This window comes from Lissotriton vulgaris, chromosome 4_1 (genome assembly GCF_964263255.1).
Source record: "Lissotriton vulgaris chromosome 4_1, aLisVul1.2, whole genome shotgun sequence".
In the NCBI taxonomy this organism is placed as follows: Eukaryota; Metazoa; Chordata; class Amphibia; order Caudata; family Salamandridae; genus Lissotriton; species Lissotriton vulgaris.
The window spans coordinates 1,535,902,233-1,535,917,490 of record NC_141691.1 but is presented as its reverse complement, the minus strand read 5'-3'; the positions used below and the strand labels follow the sequence as shown (position 1 = coordinate 1,535,917,490).

Here is a 15,258-nt window from a genome sequence, read left to right as displayed (position 1 = left end):
AGAGGCCCCTTCTGTCTCCCAGTCCTGCTGTACACCAACAACGCCGTTCTGATGGCCAGTACTGAACAGGGCCTGCAAACGCTCTTATACTCTTTTGCTCAATTTATGGGGAGAGGGACCTGAAGGATAATAATATTTCATCATGCAAGTGAGATCCCATGCAAGTGGGATCCCATTCAAGTAGGCCTTACACCTTCAAGATGGGGGTCTATCTCGATCCCAAGGGGGAGCGATTTCTCCTACCTTGGGGTATTGATAGATGATAAAATGAAATGAGGGCCTCAACTTACCCGGAAAAAAAAAGACCTAATCAGGGAGTCTGCAGCTATTTTTCACTTTGCTGCTAAATTGGGCAAAAGACCGGTGGGAGCCTTATGAGAGGTTTATAGGTCAAATATATTTCAATAGCACTATCTGGGGGTACACAATCCTAGAAATGACCTTAAAATTGAGTTAAACAGGTTTGGGAGATGGCTTTTATCCGTTCCTCAGGGTAACTCCTCTTGCACTGTACAGCAGGAGCTTGATATGGTATATATATCACCGACCTGATAGCATACTGCCCTTGTCTCTTTGGTTGAAAACCTGAGCTGACAAGGGGATAACTTTAAACAAGGTGATCTTAAAGGATTGCCTGGCCCTCGATTACGCCTCCAGGATCCATTTGCTCAAATATATTGAGAGAAGTTTAACGAGTCTAGGGAGAGTAGATCTTTACCAACCCTGATCAGATGAATAAGAGGGATTTGAATCTTATAAGGCAGCCTTCTTTGTGCAACAGGCTAAGGCAAGGGAAAAGAAGGAACTCTTGAAGCCCGGTGCACGTCGCTTTATCATGTTAAAAAACCTCTTTGACAGTCGAGCTGTACCTACTCGAGTTCATAATCACATATGATAGATTTTTACTGACCATGTTTCGGTTTGACCTTTTCCATCATCTCCTCGCACATCCTAGGGGCCAGAGTAAGGGTCAAAGTCTGCCGTACAGTGGCTGCATTGATCAATCTCCTCAGGATATGGTTCGCTTTATGATGTTTTGTAGTTTTTATGTAACCCCAGAAAGTCCTTTTTAATCCAGATTCTGAAAAAGGTGAATTTAAGGCAAGTGCGTCCTGCTTTTATTTTCTTACAAATGCTTATTGGTAGCACTGTTTTTATGTACTTAACTTTTTAAAATCTGCAGTTAGGCTTAAGTCTAGCTGTGATTAATCAGCTTGTCTTGTTTTTACCTTCTAATGGCACTTTGCACTTTAAATAATGTAATGCCCAATTTGTCAGACTATTTGTTATCGCATGAGTTGGGATTCATTGTGTTATTTTTGTGCGATTCTCTTATCTGGCATTTTTTGTGTGTTATTGGGGCCCCAGTATTTATGGATCTTCGCCTAGTTGAAGTCATCACCTGTTTAGTTTGTCCTCAGGAATACTGTTTTTATTACATTTTATCATTCTATTATATACTATTGTATGCTTTTATGGTTTAAACCGAAAAAAGATTACTTTGATTTGATTCACTAAAGCATTTGACCTTCGCCTGTAGGGTGGACAGTGCATTGCAGACATTTTGTGGGAGAATGGGTTTGGTGCTGTTATGGTGGTCACTTTCACATCACACGCTGAGAGTATTTGCAGGAGCTAGGGTTGATTTGAAGATGTGGAGGAATTGTTGGGAGCATTTCAATTGTATCTTACTGTGGGGCTTGGGGATGAGACAGAGTGGAACAATCAATTTTTCTCACATCCTGCAGAAGGGGCAGGATTTGGTTTTTACTGGCACGGATGCTGGTGTGAGAAGCAATGGTCGGAGACTTGGTAGAATGGTGAGAGAAGCATTGCCTTCCTGAAATACTTTCTGTTGGTGGTGACTTTGGTGTTGCACTGCATTATCTCATTTGCACTGTAGGAGATTCTGTGGCCTAGCTAAGGAAGCAGAAGCAGAAATGACGCTCATGCCACAGAAGCTGTAGGAGAAAGGAGCCTGAGAAACATGCAGTTGGTGATGGGGTCCCTGGCTGACTATGCGGGGGGCATCCACACAAGTGTAGAGAGGGCTTCTGGAATCGGAGGCGTGAAGGAGAGGGGCAGATGAAGACACATAGATGAGAAGAGAGGATGTAGGTAGGTTTATAATGGACATGGTAGACAAAGGTTGGTCATGGCTTACCATATTGGGTAAGTTGGAAGGGATAGTATTCTTCTGTCTTTTGTGTTGATGATATGCCCCCTCGGCGGGGGATGTCTGATGCTTGAAGGTTGAGCAAGGAAGAAGGGGAATGGCAGGGAGCAGAGAGGGCCACTAGGATGGCTGGTGTTCAGAAGGGTGGTAGGTGTGCTTCCATCGCTTTGTAGAGATGACATGAAAACACTACTATTCTCCCTATTGATGGTTTGGATCTTCTTTGGGCATTAAGAGTATCCGAGTTGTTGGGTGGTAGGAGAGAGTAGGGTTGGAGCGTTAGGATGCTGATGCACAACTAGACAGTGTGGAACTAGCTCTAAAGAGGCCAAAAACAGACCAAATAGTGAGGGGTAAGGGAAGGTAGGGCATACCCGGTACAGCTCTTCTGTTCGGTGTACTGGTAGCATCAATATTTGTGGAACGGTTTACAAAAGTAAAGAATGGTTTACAGACACAGGGACTCATCCAACATTGCGTACTTCCTGCATTTGACAGTGTTGCGTAGGGCAGGTGCACATAGGGTCTCCTGTGAAGGAACACAGAATGGATAAACGTCGAATCAGGGTAACAACAGAGGTGGATAGGCCAGGTTGGTGAAAGAGTAGGATAAAGGCCTTGGCAGTGGTCGTCAGACTGTTACAGGCGTTAAGTGTGTAGCAAGGGGGTAAATTGTCTTTTTGCACACTGGTTGTTCTGTTCATTTTTCCTAGGCTCTATTTCGAGCATGTCACATTGAAACATGACAATATGGATAGTGGCCACTCCTTTATAAAATGGGCATAAAAGCAGACAGCAACAAGGAGGCATGGGGCTCAACTTGGCTTTGCAGAATCCAATATTAGGGTAAAATGGTTTGAGAAAGGAGGAATGTTGTGACAACACTTGCTTCCATTTCTATAGAAAACACTGGATGGGGAATGTTACCCATTGTTCTGAATAGTCACTTATAAGGGATGGATTAATTGAAGGTTAAAGACCTGGGGTTGTTAAATGCAATAAAGGCAGATTTCAAGGAGATTTTTAATGCATTGACAGGGATGTTTATATTATGGACAGAGTTGACTTCGAGATGTCAGTGGCGAGGGGCAGATATGCCAAAAGCAATAAACAAGGCCGGGTGGAAATTGAACAGAGAATTATAGAAGTTGTGCAGAGAAGAAGGCGTGGGAAGAGTGAGAAGTCCAGAGCTAAATTATAATAAGCCGTAGTTCTTTTGGGAAGATGGAGTCCATTTATTTCCTATGAGATTAGGCCTGTAGCTAATACAAAGGCAGGAAGCACTGGCAGAGGCTTTTGGAGTTAAAATGTAAAAGGCAGGATAAAGCGGTAGGCCCCAAAAGAGAGGCAGAGGTCTGGGGGGCAGAAAAGCACCTTTCAAAAGGGTATTTCCAGGGTGAAGTTTAACCAGATGTTTGATGCCAAGACTTGCATTGCCTTTTGGGGTGGGTGGAACAACTTGAACTAGGGGGCAAGGGGTTAGGAGCGGGGGTTGGTCCGCAGTTTTCAGAAAACAGGAAGTTGAACATTTACAAGGACAAGAAGTTAAAGTTCAAGAAGCAAGGAAGAGATACTGTGACAAGGGGGGAAGAGTGGGGGGATCATTGAATAATAATTACTGAGGTACCTAATAGTTTGTACGCCATTTGCCTAGAGTTAAGTGTTCGGTTAATGTGCACCTACTTTCCTTAATTGGCCTCTCTCACACTATTGTGAGTCAGTGTGTCTGTGCTGCGCCCCTCGTCCAATCACACTCTTCAAACAACCATTCAGCCCCATGACCCTGCAAGCACAAAGCTTGGATTTCTTCAGAGGCTAAACAGTCTAGTTTCACATTAAAAGTCCAAACATATTGTGATTTATAGTCATGTAGTAAAACTACTACTTAATAGCAGAGCTCAATGAAGTACTCAAACACTAATAAAAACAATAATGAAGAGGAACAGACAAAATTGGGCATTCATGGGATTTTGCAGTCAGAAACCAGGCATGACACGTTTTTTGGTATCTACTATTTGAGCCCAAACTTGTTTGTGGATTCCTTAAGAGGGCACTAATTGGGCACTTCATTACACACAATGGGAAAATACCTAGCTTGCTCTGTTCTTGATTTTCATCGAAAACAAAAAGGACCAGACAGGGCAGATACATGTATCCATATTCCTATTATTATTGTATTTTTATATCAATATGTTTGCCAAAGCGGTCATCTTGTGGCATGGTTTCCTCTGACTTTTTGCCTTCTGACCTCCTGTTTTTGACTGTATGCTGAACTTTGTTTTTGCTGGCTTTAGGACGTTCTGCTGACCAGTGCTAAAGTGCATGTGCTCTGTGTCTAAAATGTAATGGCATTTGGTTTCTCCCTTATTGGCATATTTTATTTACTGATACATCCCTAGTACAGTGCACTACATGTGCCCAGGGCCTGTAGATCAAATGCTACTAGAGGGCCCGAGCACTGCTCGTGCCACCCACATAAGTAGGCCTTCAAACCAGTCTCAGGCCTGCCAATGCAGAGCCGGAAAGTGCAGTTTTAAAATGCCATTATTGACCTGGCATATCCCCAAGAGTGGGAAGGTCATCCCGGTTCTGTTCCATGGCCAAGAGGGTCTTGGGGTTCCCATATGTAGTTACATACATGTTGGCGGCACAACTCAGTCCCTCACTTGACTGGAAATATGAGCCGACAGCAACCCTTTCAACTGTTGTTCTCAACAAATGTTCTCTCCAATCCCCTTTGACAGGCTTTTGTGGCTGCCTGCAGCGGCTTGGGTGGGATCCCACCCCTCGCCCCTGCCGTTGGTGGCCATGCTCCTGGCCCACTGGTGAGTCGTGAGGGGGAAACAGGCATTCCCAACGTATCCCTTTCCAATAACTCCCCTGGCCAACCACCTAGATTTCCCCCTGGACGCGTCAAACCCAGGTTCCTTTAGTTGGGACAAGAGCGATCCCACACTTTGAGGGACCTTTATAGTGATGTGGCTCTTGGGACAATGGGGATCTTATGGAGACCGATACACTGACCAGACGGGACATCTATAGGCTCAGTCAGGCATTGCATTGGGTGGAAAGGAATCCAGCTTGCTTAGCCATGCAAAGGGAGGAAACGCCTAATGAAGCCTTATACCTCATTAACATTCGTTGTAAAAGCATATCATGGCAATACTGCTACATTCTGACACCCCCTCCCCCACACCCCCTCTAAAAACATGCTTACGTGACAGAATGGGAGGGGGAACTAGCCATAGAAATTTCAGATGAAACAGGAGTAGCTATCTGGCAGAGGGCCCTTAAGTCCCCTATCTGCCTTTGCTGTAAAAAGAGCGTCTAAAAAATACACACACACTGATACCGCACACCCGTGCAGTTTCACACTAGGTTTAGTGGTTCAGAGCTATGCCAGAAGAGGTGTGGGGAATGTGTTTACAGATTCAAGCATTTTGCGACAAGGACCTGCACACGATACACTCCATCACTAGCAATTCATTGCCACATGATCCACTTATGATCCTCCTGGGAGACCCGGGCGGAAAGACTCTACCACACGACGACTCCCCAAGGGAAGCTATTCTCTCATCTCCTGTTGGCTGCGCACGTGAGCGTGGCACAGATGTGGAAACAGCCAGTTGAAGGTGTGTTTAAACTATGAAATGGAAAACCTCACCGCAATTGTTCGAGATAGAGTTACAAAATGTGACACTACGTGGCGACCCTTTACCACCTACAAGTGGAGACAGAAGAACACAAAGGGGCTACATTTGTCAATGTCCAAGACTTTGCAGGCTTCAGAGATATGTGCAATGGCTTCCTCAGACACAGAAAGTGGCTCACCAAGAGCAGCACATTTGGAATGAATGTCAATGTTAGCTATCAGCCTCATGGGATGAGACGAGGGTGCAATATGAGACTGCGTTGTGGATGCATGGTCTAGCAGCTGTTTAATACAAATTTAAAAGTGTGCATCAGTTCTATCACCCATACTGTGGTATTAAGTGATGACCATGCGAAGCTTGTAGCTATCAGAGGTGCAGATGGTGCACTGTGGACATCTGCTTCAAGGATTAGGAGTAATTTTAGAAACAATGCTAAATATTGTGAGAAGCATCTGACTCACAGAAGGATTCCTGCCTAAATATTTTCATTTGCTGAAGTAACCAAGACTGTGGAAGCAATGTGGATCACAACTGGAAGCACCCATTATGCTTGAAGAGATTCTTACCATAATGCATACATTGAAGATGGGTAGAGTCCCTGGACTGCACTGTACACGTGCAGCATTTTCTCTGACAGGACCTGTATGAATTTGATCCAAGTCTTCGCTCAATTTGCATTGGGGGTCAGTTAGTGATGCGATGATAGTTATCCTGAAAACCGGTAATCAACACATCCCTCATTATTCAGGATTGCAAAATTTTTGCTTAGATCCGGTCAGGAAGATTGACCGGGGTAACTAAATCAGTTCTTTGACCCAGATCATCTGAAAGTCTTAAAAGGGCGAGTCTCTGCAGACAGCACTAGGTCATTTTGCCATGTAATCCATGTGGCTCACTCCAACCCTACTGTTGCCGCATTGTTGGCACTGGATGGCGATAGCATTATGGATTTTGATTATGTTATGTTAAATAGTATTTCTAAAGCTATCAAGAGTGGCACTATCGCAGCTTCATTTTAAAGTAGTTATTGAACCCCTTTTTATTGCCTTGAGAGTCTACAGGCAATGGCAGAATTACAGTAGTACGTTAATGCAAAACTGACTACACCAGTGACTTAATAATACATTTCAATTACATGGAAAACTCTCTAGAAGTTATTTCAAGTATAATTATCAAATACTCCATAGTTGGTATTACTTACTGTTAGAAATGAGGGTCTCTGGTTGGCAGGTTGTTATCTTGACTAGGAAGTAGGGTCCCTACTTGGACAGGCTAAGGTGAATACACTCCTAATATAACCCCTGCTCACCTCCTTGATAGATTGGCACGAGCAGTCAGGCTTATCTCAGAGGCAGCGTGTGAAGCATTTGCACATAACCAACAGTAATACAGTGAAAACACTACAGAAGGACAACACACCAGTTTTAGAAAAATATCCAATATTTTATTTGCGCAAATAAGACCAAAAACAATAAAATCCACCATACAGTTCTTAGAAATATCAATAATCAAAAGTATACTTAAAATACAGTTCCTTAAAGTTGATAGCTCCGTCCGGAGCTATCACAATGTCGTGAACAACAAATCAAAACAGTTCTGGATGACTGTGGTGCCGCAGGCCAGTTACGGCATCAGGAATATCCGCAAAACTGTACCTTTAGAAATGCAGGGCGTCGGGGACCTCTCGTTGAGCTCTAAGAGCTGGCATTGGTTCCGAAGGTTAGGGCCCTTGAAGTCACATGCGTTGCAGATCAAACTCTTTACTGTTGAAGTTCAGAGCACCAGTGTCGGCAGGCATTGGGACTGCAGTGCAAAGTGCAGCGGTGAGGTGCCCTCAGGTCACGGTGCAGGCAGCGGCTCAGTGACAATTGTCCAGCAGTGGCGGTGAGACCAGGGCTGCGGTGCGAAGTAATGCGGTGCTCGTAGCAGTGCTGGAAGGTCACTGTGCAAGCAGTGGTGTTGGTGTCGCTGAAGCTCTGTTGTCGCTGAAAAACTGGAGTCAATGGTGCCGGCGTCGGTAGGCCAAGGCTGCGGTACGTCCTTTAACTTAAGAGCAGTGCCCTTTAACCACAGTGCAAGCAACAGCATCTATGTCGGCATGGAGTGTTGTCGTCAAGGACACCAGGGCAGCGGCGTGAAGGAAGGCGGTGTGAAGTGCGGTGCCCACAGGTCACGATGTAAGTAGCGCCTCGATGGCGGTGAGAGCAGGGTTGCGGTGCGGATTGGGGTGGTGCCCTCTGCAGTGCCTTCAGGACATGGAGTCGGCAGTGGCATCGCTGACGGCGCTGGGTTGCTTTTTTATCTGTTGCAGCACAAAACACATTGTTCCCATTGCTGGTAGCAGATGAACTTGAAGTCTTTGCTGTTCCTGAGACTTCTTGAACAGCTCAACTCAAATAAAGAAATTGCAGAAACTCAAGTCCAAACCTTTCTCTGCCCAAGACAGAAGCAGCCACTGCAGGCCAACACAGCAAAGCAAACAGCAACGTGGTAGTTTCTCCTCACAGCTTCTCCAGCTCTTCTTCTTGGCATGTTTTGGAGTCCAAGAGTTCTAAAATTCTGGGGTCTGGGCCCCAATATTTATAACACATGGCCCTTTGTTCTCTTGTGACAGAGAGTCTCTGTGCTTAGTCGAAACCAGTTTTGTCCTCTCTGGCCCAGCTTCCTGGCAGGAAGTGAAGACAGCATTGTGTAAGGCAGACTAGGCCTATTCAGGTGCCAGGAAATCCCCTTCCACTACTCTCAATGCAGCTCCGGTCTACTCAGCCCAGCCAGGACGAACACTTAATAAGAGACAATTTACATCCAATCCACACGATTGCTACTCTAGGCTAAGTGGCTGATTCATGGATTGTTCTGTCTGTTTTCGTCCTAGTGACAGTGGAGGTAAACTATCAAACTGTTTCTAGTCCCTATTATCTTTTATAATCTTGCACTCCTACAATACAACTTCCAGTTAATCCCTTCAAAATAATAAAGAAGCTCAACACCAGTGTTCTCTGGAAGAGCAAATGCCATGAATCTTACTATCTAAACTCAAAGCAGCAATAGATAAATCAGGCCTTAATATACCAGACTTTAAATCAATCATTGATCCTTTCATATAAATCATGGGTTGAACTGGCTGCTTAAGTCACCCAACACACCCAGCCCTGTGCTGGGGAAAAAAATGAAGAGTGGATGAAAGCTGCCCTGCCACTTTGCATACTACTGAAAGTGAACTAACACATTGCCCTTAAGTACTCTCCAGTCCTCATAGCCAATACAAAAGTCTTGAATAAAACCAAACACTCCCTGGCCTCCCTGGCGTTTATTACCAACTAGCTTCTACGAAGAAGGCCATCCTTTTGGAAGTATTGGACTGATAAGAATATTTGGTCTCTGTGGGTACATACATTCCAAAGGATGGTGCTTATACTGCAATACCCATAATATATGACCATTCTGACTTGGAGTGTGATGATCATCTCCTCTTGTTGCAATTACAGAAATCAAGTGAAATCTTCTTTGGTTAAACTTAATTAGCTAAGACCCTTCCTGACATTAAGAGGATCATGTGGTACCTACATAGGGGTGGGCATGCAGCATACAAGGAATGAAAATAGTTAGAGGAAAGTATATGTTTCAGGGGTGTCGGAGCGTCTTTAAATAACACAGCATTTTATCAAACATGCCTTCGGTGTCGGATGTTAGATCACAGGCAATAATGTCATCTAAGCCTCTTCTGCAATTGTCAAATCAAATTTCCTGTTGTGCAAAGCCTTTTTGAGCTTCCCCAAGACTCCATGCTGCTGGTAATGTTAATTTTACCACCTCAAAGCTACTGGAAATGTAGAACATGCATTCATAAAATTCTTAATTGGTAAGTTGTTTTCAGGTTAAGTGTGAGGAACTGTACCGCTAATTTTCATAATCCACAGCAACATCTCCCTGCAAGAGGGACTGTTTAAGTCCAGATGTTTGTAAATTTACAAGCAGAAAAGATTCTACTTGAAATACTCATTGTCGCAGGGGTGATAGCTATTACGTCTTGTTGAAAGATGGTTTTGCTCCTTTAGTTCGTGTGTGGTGGAAATGAGTCAATTGCTCTGAAAAAGTTTCCTTTAAAGCATTTCCAACAGTTGATTTGGCTTCGATTTAGTGAGTGGTGCTTGCTGCTAAATGAATTTCTCACATTCTGAAGGTCATAATATTATAGTTTATATTGTGTTAAATTTAGTGATAAAGATTACTTGGACCTTTGTACATTTCCTTCTCCTGTGGATTCTTATGAATATTGTTCATTCTCTGTTAAATATTTCAATATAGGTTTTTGAATATAAAAAATGGCTCTTACCCAATAGAGATGAGAGGCATAAGTACCAATAAGTGAGTGCCATCTCTGTGTTTAGCATGTGCCCCCCCCCCCAGCAATTCTGCACTAGTTCTTGTTTGTATTCATAACTTGTCATACTTGTTGGAGTTATTGCTGTTGGCTTGAGAAGGCGATAAAGAGGCTTACTGGCTTTTGAACGTCTAGTTGTTTAGCATTTATTGCACACAGTTGTTATGTACACGAAAAATACGAATTTATACATATTCAGGAGTCACTGCTAAGTAAGAATGGGAAGCCTCTTTTATACAAAAGGCAACAATGAAAAAACATTCAGGCATGTTACAATGAGGAACCAGGTATCCAATGGAGCTGTTAGGAACGGTAATAATCTCCCATACAAAGAAGTAGGATAGTCAGCACAACGATTCAAGAATATCCTTGATAAATCAATGAATACATTTATGGGGAAAAGAATCTCTGTAAAATGTCGTAGGGGTGGGCATCTCAATAAAGGAGATCCCTTCCCAATCTAAATATTATTTGCACCGTTATATCAATTACTTACGTTTCATATATCTGATATATTCTATACAATGCAGCTGAAAAGTAACATTGATATTTGGTTAGCACCATATGGTGAGTGTAATTAGGAACTGAGACATGAAAGACACCACTGTAAAAGTTGTTTGTGATTACATCCAAAAGAGCCCACAATGTACCACTGGCTTAAGTTAAGGTGACATCTTAAATCATGGTAGCTCCTCTCTGCATCGCATGGTTGATTTCTGACTAAATTCAGGCAAAAGAATGTCATGAAAGATAGGACAAAACAATTTGGTAACTAGGAAATATCGAAGAAAGCAGAAGCACAGAACGTGTGCTAAATAATTTCTTTGACAAACACTTGCAAAAATGATAGAAATTATGCACGCTGATGGTGTTTAAAATGGGTTTATGATATATATCTGTTCACATACCTTTCAAGTTCATCATCAAAGCTGCTTATTTCCTTTTCTTTTAGATCCCTGAAGAAGGCAATTATGGAACTGTAGGAAAGCGTAGTATTAAATGTTAGGTTTATCTAATATTCAGGGAAGAGCCTATACGCACTTCAAAAGGTCGCTTAGACCTATCTTACCTAGCTAAACATTTGCAAAATATATTTTATTTAATGCTCTGATCCATTTTCTACAACCCTTAAAGTGTAAATGGAATCAAGAAGTATGAGGTAAGGATGCAATTACTTTTCATCAGATGATTTCAACATTTGATTTCCACTACAGAATCAATCTTGGTGTGAATAATAAGTAAGTCAATTTCTTATGACTAACAATACATTCATGTATAAAAATGAATCTTTATGGACAAATTTGCAAGTTATGACTCCACATCAACCCAACTCAGAAATACGTAGTAAGGCAGGATCTGAGTCCCAGGCCTGAGGTAACTGATTGACATGTCCCAGGTGAGGTGGCACGTACCCGGTAGACAAACAAGCAAACAAGAAACCCCAGATCAATCCAATACATAGGCGCAACACCACAATGGCCCAGGCAGATTGGCTCTAATAAGGCACACATGCCACAGGGGTACGCACGTTTTCAAAACACCATAAAGTCAGATGCCACATGAAGATAGGAACACATAGCCAATCAGAACACCGCACACACAGTACACGAAGTGATCAGGCGCTCCCCATGCTGGGCATCTGGACACCTTACCCACTGGCTGCATTGTATCCACGCATGGTTGAGGTCCACCTGGATTCCTCATACATTAATTTACGGCTACAAAGATAGCAGTTCACATTCTTTACCAAAAAGGGATCATTGGAACTATTTTATGGCATTCAATGAATTGTATAAAAGCCCATGTCAGATCGATTGTAAGTTGAGACAGTCCTCTGACCCTATGCCTATGACAGTTCTCCGGCCGCACTGTTAATTAAACAAACTGTTCCTGTTTTACCAAATGCCTCTTGTTTTTTCAAGGTATTTTATATTCAAGCAACATTGGTATGAAGCTAGAACTTTTCTGTAATTTGGTGTATATGCATTTAGTAGTTGTCGGTGTTGTGCTGACATTGCAGGTTTATTCTTTCATCGGTGTTGGTACTAATAACGTTAATTCCCGTAGTGATCTCCATGAAAGAACATGGTTAAGGTCACACCATTGCTCTGATATTATGTTAATGGGCTGGTGGGAGTCTGAATGCAGCTGGTCAGAGGATTTTGACGAATACACTCAACACCTAGCTTTGTGGACAAGATATATAGACAATATTTTTCTGATTTGGGATGGCCCACAAAGGAGTTTAGATTAATTTTTGGATAAGATCGCTAACAATTAAATTAATCTCAAGTTCATGCGTAAAGCCAGTTCTAGCAGAATGCAACAGCAGGAAATAGTATCCTGCATACCAACAGTCACCATCCGACAAAACTGAAATAGAGTATCCCATATGGGGAACTACTAAAGGCTAAGAGAAACTGTAGCACATCAGAAACTTACACAAGAGAGCAGAAAAAGATGGTGAATAGATTCTATCACAGAGGATACACACACATGGTAGTGGAAACTGCCAGACTCAAATGAGCAAGATTAACAGAGAAAGTTAGCTCAAACCAACATCACAGAGGGAAACGAGACAGGAAATCATAATGATTACAACCTTTCATTCCAATTCCACAGCAGTACAGGCCATAGTTAGGAAACACTGGCATCTAGTAAGGTTGGACCCCACTATTGGTTAGCCCTAGTCCTCACATAACATATTGCAAAAGCAATTAATTAAAGGACATGTTAGTACACATATTAAATGAGCCAGCTTGCATTCAAGGTGGCACTTGGCTGACTGAACTTGCGGGCATCCATAAGTGTGATAAATGCAAGGTGTGCACACATAGCAGCAATATGAGGGTGAATTCTTTAACTGGTAGGAAAGAACACAAGATCGAACAATTCATTAACTGCAATAATGATTTTGTAGTGTATGTTATGGTATGTGCCTGTGGTTTAAGATTTGTGGGGAGTACCATCTTTAATGTCAAAAAGAGAGTGCAAGAACATCACAGGGCCATCAGAAACAAAGATTTGACATATCCAATGGCCAGGTATTGTAATACTTTACACGGTTCCAGTAACACGGAGGGTCTAAAGATTTGAAGGTGGTGACAGAGAATAACCCCTCAGAAGACTTGAATCTCAATAGATCATCCGCTCAACAGCAAACACCCTAGTGGCGTCAATCAGGATGAGGCGCTCCATGTAAATTTGGGTTGACAATTGAAGAATTTAATTAATTTCTACTGGTTCCCTGTGCATCAATTTCTTCACAAATTCCGTGCTTTCTCTCTCACTTTGTCTTCGATCTCCCTTTCCTTATCTGCTCCGCTCCCCATGATTTACCTCATGGATGCCGTTTCTTTGAATGGTGTAGAAATAGCTTCTCCTTCTCAGCTTGTTTGGCTTATGAGGAGCAATTTGAATATTGTTTGAACTAAAATGTCTTCCTCAGGGCATTACCAACTCGTTGCTTTGCAACTTTGTATTGAAGCAGTTCCTCCATACAATAGCCCTTGACTTGCGTATATTAGGAATTAAACCTGCACGAATCTCCTGAACTGTGTTTTGATGAACTGGTGGACATTGGGAAGTTAGAATACAAAATCTGTTTTGCTTGTGACTTTGTGACTTTCACTACAACCGCTCTGTTTTCTTTGGTCACTTGACCAGTAGAATTCTCTATTCATCTCTCTTCCTGGGATGAGGCATGCTAGGCTACCAGTACCGCCTTACTCTCGACTTATTCACTAGAGTATTACCCCTGAGACTGCTTATGGCTTTGTGAGAAGTACATTACAATAGGTATTTATATTCAGTACCTAATAAAAAGTTTTTCTGAAAAGTTTACTAGAAGAAAATCCTTTTCTTTTTGTTGCATACATTATGATTTGCTTTTAATTTGCACAAAATTGTATTTAATTTTTGGGAGTCTTTTTTTTTCTAAAAACTGAGAAGCATGCTGCCACTGTATTGTGAAGGTCTTTTGCCGATGTCTATGCACTTAGTAACTATGTTTCACAGTAAATAGGACACCCTGTTACAATGTTTCCAATGCTTTGACAAAGACCAGTGTGATTGAAACGCATCAGCATAATAAAGAGAACTTGGATTTACCCTGGAGTGCAGGAGTCTTTGCAAGCACGGCGGCGTGAGCAGAAATTATATATATATATATATATATATTCACTGAAAAAACCATAGGTTTCAGCCACGTTATAGTTAGGAATTAGCATTTAAAAAAAACCATAGGTTTCACACATGTTATAGTTAGCTGGACATTTCACTTATACAAAACCATTGAAATTCCCCCGTTATAGTTAGTTCAGCTAACTATAACTCGCGTGCCCGCAATGCACTGCTAAAGACATCACATTACATCACTCATGACAAGGTCAGTGGCATCACACATGACATCACTGATGACATCTCAAATGACATCACTGATGACATCACCCTTGTGAAAGAATGGCAGACCTCCTCTCACCCTAATATAACCTTTGATAAACACATTGAAAAAGATGTTGGAATTACCTAATAGGTTGTTGTAACTGGTATTGGTATCTCCATTTTTTGGAAATGTTAGTTTCTATTTTTGAATGTGTTTATCAAAGGTTATATTAGGGTGAGAGGAGGTCTGACACTCTTTCACAAGGATGATGTCATCAGTGTTGTCATTTGAGATATCATCAGTGATGTCATGAGTGATGTCACTGACTATGTCATGAGTGTTGTAATATGTGACGTCATCAGCAGAGGACTGCGGGCGCGCGAGTTATAGTTAGCTGAACTAACTATAACGGGGGAATTTCAATGGTTTTGTATGAGTGAAATGTCCAGCTAACTATAACGTGTGAAACCTATGGTTTTTTCAATTAATTTCTAAGGTTTTTTAAATGCTAATTCCTAACTATAACATGGCTGAAACCTATGGTTTTTTCAGTTAATTTCAAAGGTTTTGTAAATGATAATTTTTAAATGTAATAATTTTTATTTATTTTTTATACTGATTTACTACATTGTTTTAAAGTATTTATTTTTAGATATTTTAT

The 15,258-nt window shown here is 42.0% G+C and overlaps 1 protein-coding gene across 3 annotated transcripts in view; it reads right to left on the bottom strand.

The window, feature by feature from the left end:
• UBXN2B (UBX domain protein 2B) overlaps positions 1-15,258 on the bottom strand; it is a 373,909-nt gene that overhangs the window by 223,233 nt on the left and 135,418 nt on the right. For 2 of the 3 annotated variants that reach the window (XM_086965773.1, XM_086965775.1), the window contains exon 3: positions 11,122-11,190. The exons of the other annotated variant lie outside the window; for it this stretch is intronic. In XM_086965773.1, the coding sequence (XP_086821899.1) occupies positions 11,122-11,190 (69 nt within the window). The remainder of the gene's footprint in view (positions 1-11,121; positions 11,191-15,258) is intronic. 3 annotated transcript variants of the gene reach the window in all.